Genomic DNA, 2421 nt, shown 5'->3' with positions numbered 1-2421 from the left:
CCACTTATAATATGTCTTGTACACTTGTTATCATATCAAATTGATATCCATCATATTAATAGTCCTCGTCAGCACAAAAAATAATATAATTAGTGCACATTAATTTTTTTAATTGCGCTTAAGTACTTTGAAATTATACAGGGTGCTACATAATAACTAAAATTAACTAATAATCTAAAGCTATTTACTAATGACGATAAGGAATAAGCAAAGAAGGTTATCAATGAGAGAAAGTAGGGGTTGATAGGATAGGTGCAATATAATTGTCTGGGATCTAACTCTAGATAATTCACTTCTATTGTTCAAGTGAGTCTCTCGAATTCACTCAATTATTGGTTCAAACGTTCAGCAAAAACTCCTCTCTCGATTAAGTCTTAACATCACGAGATGAACCAATTTAAGCACGTGAAGATATGCAAGAATGCGTAATGGATTGGTCTTTAGGAAAACCTCTTTCGATTATTCTCCTAACTAGGTTTAATTAATAATTCAACTAGCCTCTTTCGATTACTAAGAAGAATTAATGAACTCAACCAACAATATAATGCAAAGATATCACAAGTTATGCCTTTCTCAATTACATGAACAAGTGAGTATAGATGCAACAATTAAATCATCCAAAAACGCTTCAATACATAACACTAGAGTTATAATCCAAAAACAATCATCAATACACCAAATCCATCAAACACTAAAGAGAACTACTCCATATATATGAAGTAATTCATCACAAATAAAGTTAAAGTAATGGAAAACATAAATTCCATCCAAACTCGGGTCTTGAGTGAGGAAGGAATGATGAAATCCTTGTGCCCGTGTTCTTCCAACTCCTCCTTAGCCTCCTTAGGTCGAATATGTATCAAAAGTCTAGGAAATAACATTTTTCCATGTATTTATACTAAGTAGGGCCGGGACCAAACAAAATCACCGTTTCGTAGCGGAAATTGGATTTTCACTCTGTAAAAATTGCACAGACGTGCCGCATGGGGCGACGCGCCATGCGTGGCATTAGTGGGGGAAATCCAGAGAGTTGGTTCTGACATGTATTAGAGAAATAGGCAGCCGCGGCACCCCACGCTCTGCCCCACTCGCTGCTGCAGTGAAGATTTCTTAGAGTATGGATTTTTCGTGCGTTTTGACGTCCAGACTTGGTCCTCTACCCCCGAACACGATCCTTTCTTAATCTCTTGGGCTTTTACTCAGACTTCAAAGCTCCAAATTGCTAGAATTCATTCCATAACATCTACATAGCTCGGAATCACTCCTACAAGGTATAAAACACACAATAAGTGCAAAACACTACCAATTAAAGCTCAAACACGAATAAAGTGCAGTGAATTAGAGTGCAACAAGTGACTAAAATATGAGATTATAGCCAACCATCACCCGACTCTCAAAATCTTCTTGGCTAAAGTGAAACCATTCATATGAGGTCCGCATGTTCCTGCGTGTATTTCTTCTAATAATATGATTGCTTCAGCAGTATCTCCGTACCTCAACAAACCCAAATCCGGGGTCCTCATGTACATGACTTCCCCACTAAAGAAAAAGTGATTTTCTAGCTTTCTGAGTGCTCTCTTCTGACCATTGGTGGCATTCTCTAGGTATTCTCTTATTTCAAGAAACCTTTTGATGTTGAAGTACCACGGATTACCTTCTGGCTCTTCATCTACATGGAAACAGTACGCATGCTGATCTCGAACCTCTATCTCAATGGGGTCGATGTAATTCTTATTTGGATGCTGGATCATAGATGACAAGGTTGCGAGAGCATGGACAAACACATTCTGGATTCTAGGATTGTGTTTGAACTCGATCTTGGTGAATTTCTTGCACAACTCTTTCATGCAACGCAGGTACGGAAGGATCTTGACATTCTTGGTAGTCCATTCACCTTGGACTTGATGTATCAGTAGGCCAGAATCTCCTATGACCAGAAGCTCCTTGATGTTCATGTGGACTCTCATCCTAATCCTGAGGATGCATGCTTCGTACTCAACCATATTATTGGTGCAAGGGAACCTTATCTTAGTTAAAGCCGGATAATTCTGTCCTAATTCTAGAATTAAGATTGCTGCAATCCCTACTCCTTTGAAATTTGCTGCTCTATCGACAAAATATTCTCCATTATGGGTACGACTCTGCGATGTCTTCCCCGACGAACAACACTTCTTTATCTGGAACTATGTAGTGAGCGGTTCGTAGTCCATGTCCACTGGATTCTCTGCAAGTTCGTTGGCTAATGCTTGTCCTTTGATAGCCTTTTGCGCCACATACACAATATCGAACTCGCTGAGAAGAATTTGCCATTTGGCCAACTTTCCTATAGGCATCGACTTCTGGAAGATGTACTTGAGCGGGTCGAGCTGAGATATTATATTGTGGTGTATGTCGACATGTAGTGCCTCAACTTCTAAGCGA

At 39.2% G+C, this 2421-nt stretch overlaps 1 protein-coding gene across 1 annotated transcript; it reads right to left on the bottom strand.

Annotated features, from left to right (window-relative positions):
* Positions 1-1382: 1382 nt before the first annotated feature.
* Positions 1383-2003, bottom strand: LOC142169624 (uncharacterized). Its single transcript, XM_075231513.1, has one exon. The coding sequence runs from the start codon at positions 2001-2003 to the stop codon at positions 1383-1385; it is 621 nt and encodes a 206-aa protein (XP_075087614.1).
* Between the last annotated feature and the right edge of the window lie 418 nt (positions 2004-2421).

The sequence above is a fragment of the Nicotiana tabacum genome, chromosome 15 (assembly GCF_000715075.1).
Source record: "Nicotiana tabacum cultivar K326 chromosome 15, ASM71507v2, whole genome shotgun sequence".
Lineage (NCBI taxonomy): Eukaryota > Viridiplantae > Streptophyta > Magnoliopsida > Solanales > Solanaceae > Nicotiana > Nicotiana tabacum.
The sequence above is the reverse complement of the archived record's forward strand: the minus strand, read 5'-3'. Positions and strand labels throughout refer to the sequence as shown.

Bases quoted from the DNA above. Each gene is read 5' to 3' on its own strand.
- LOC142169624 (XM_075231513.1), bottom strand. From the start codon at position 2,003: ATGGTTGAGTACGAAGCATGCATCCTCAGGATTAGGATGAGAGTCCAC.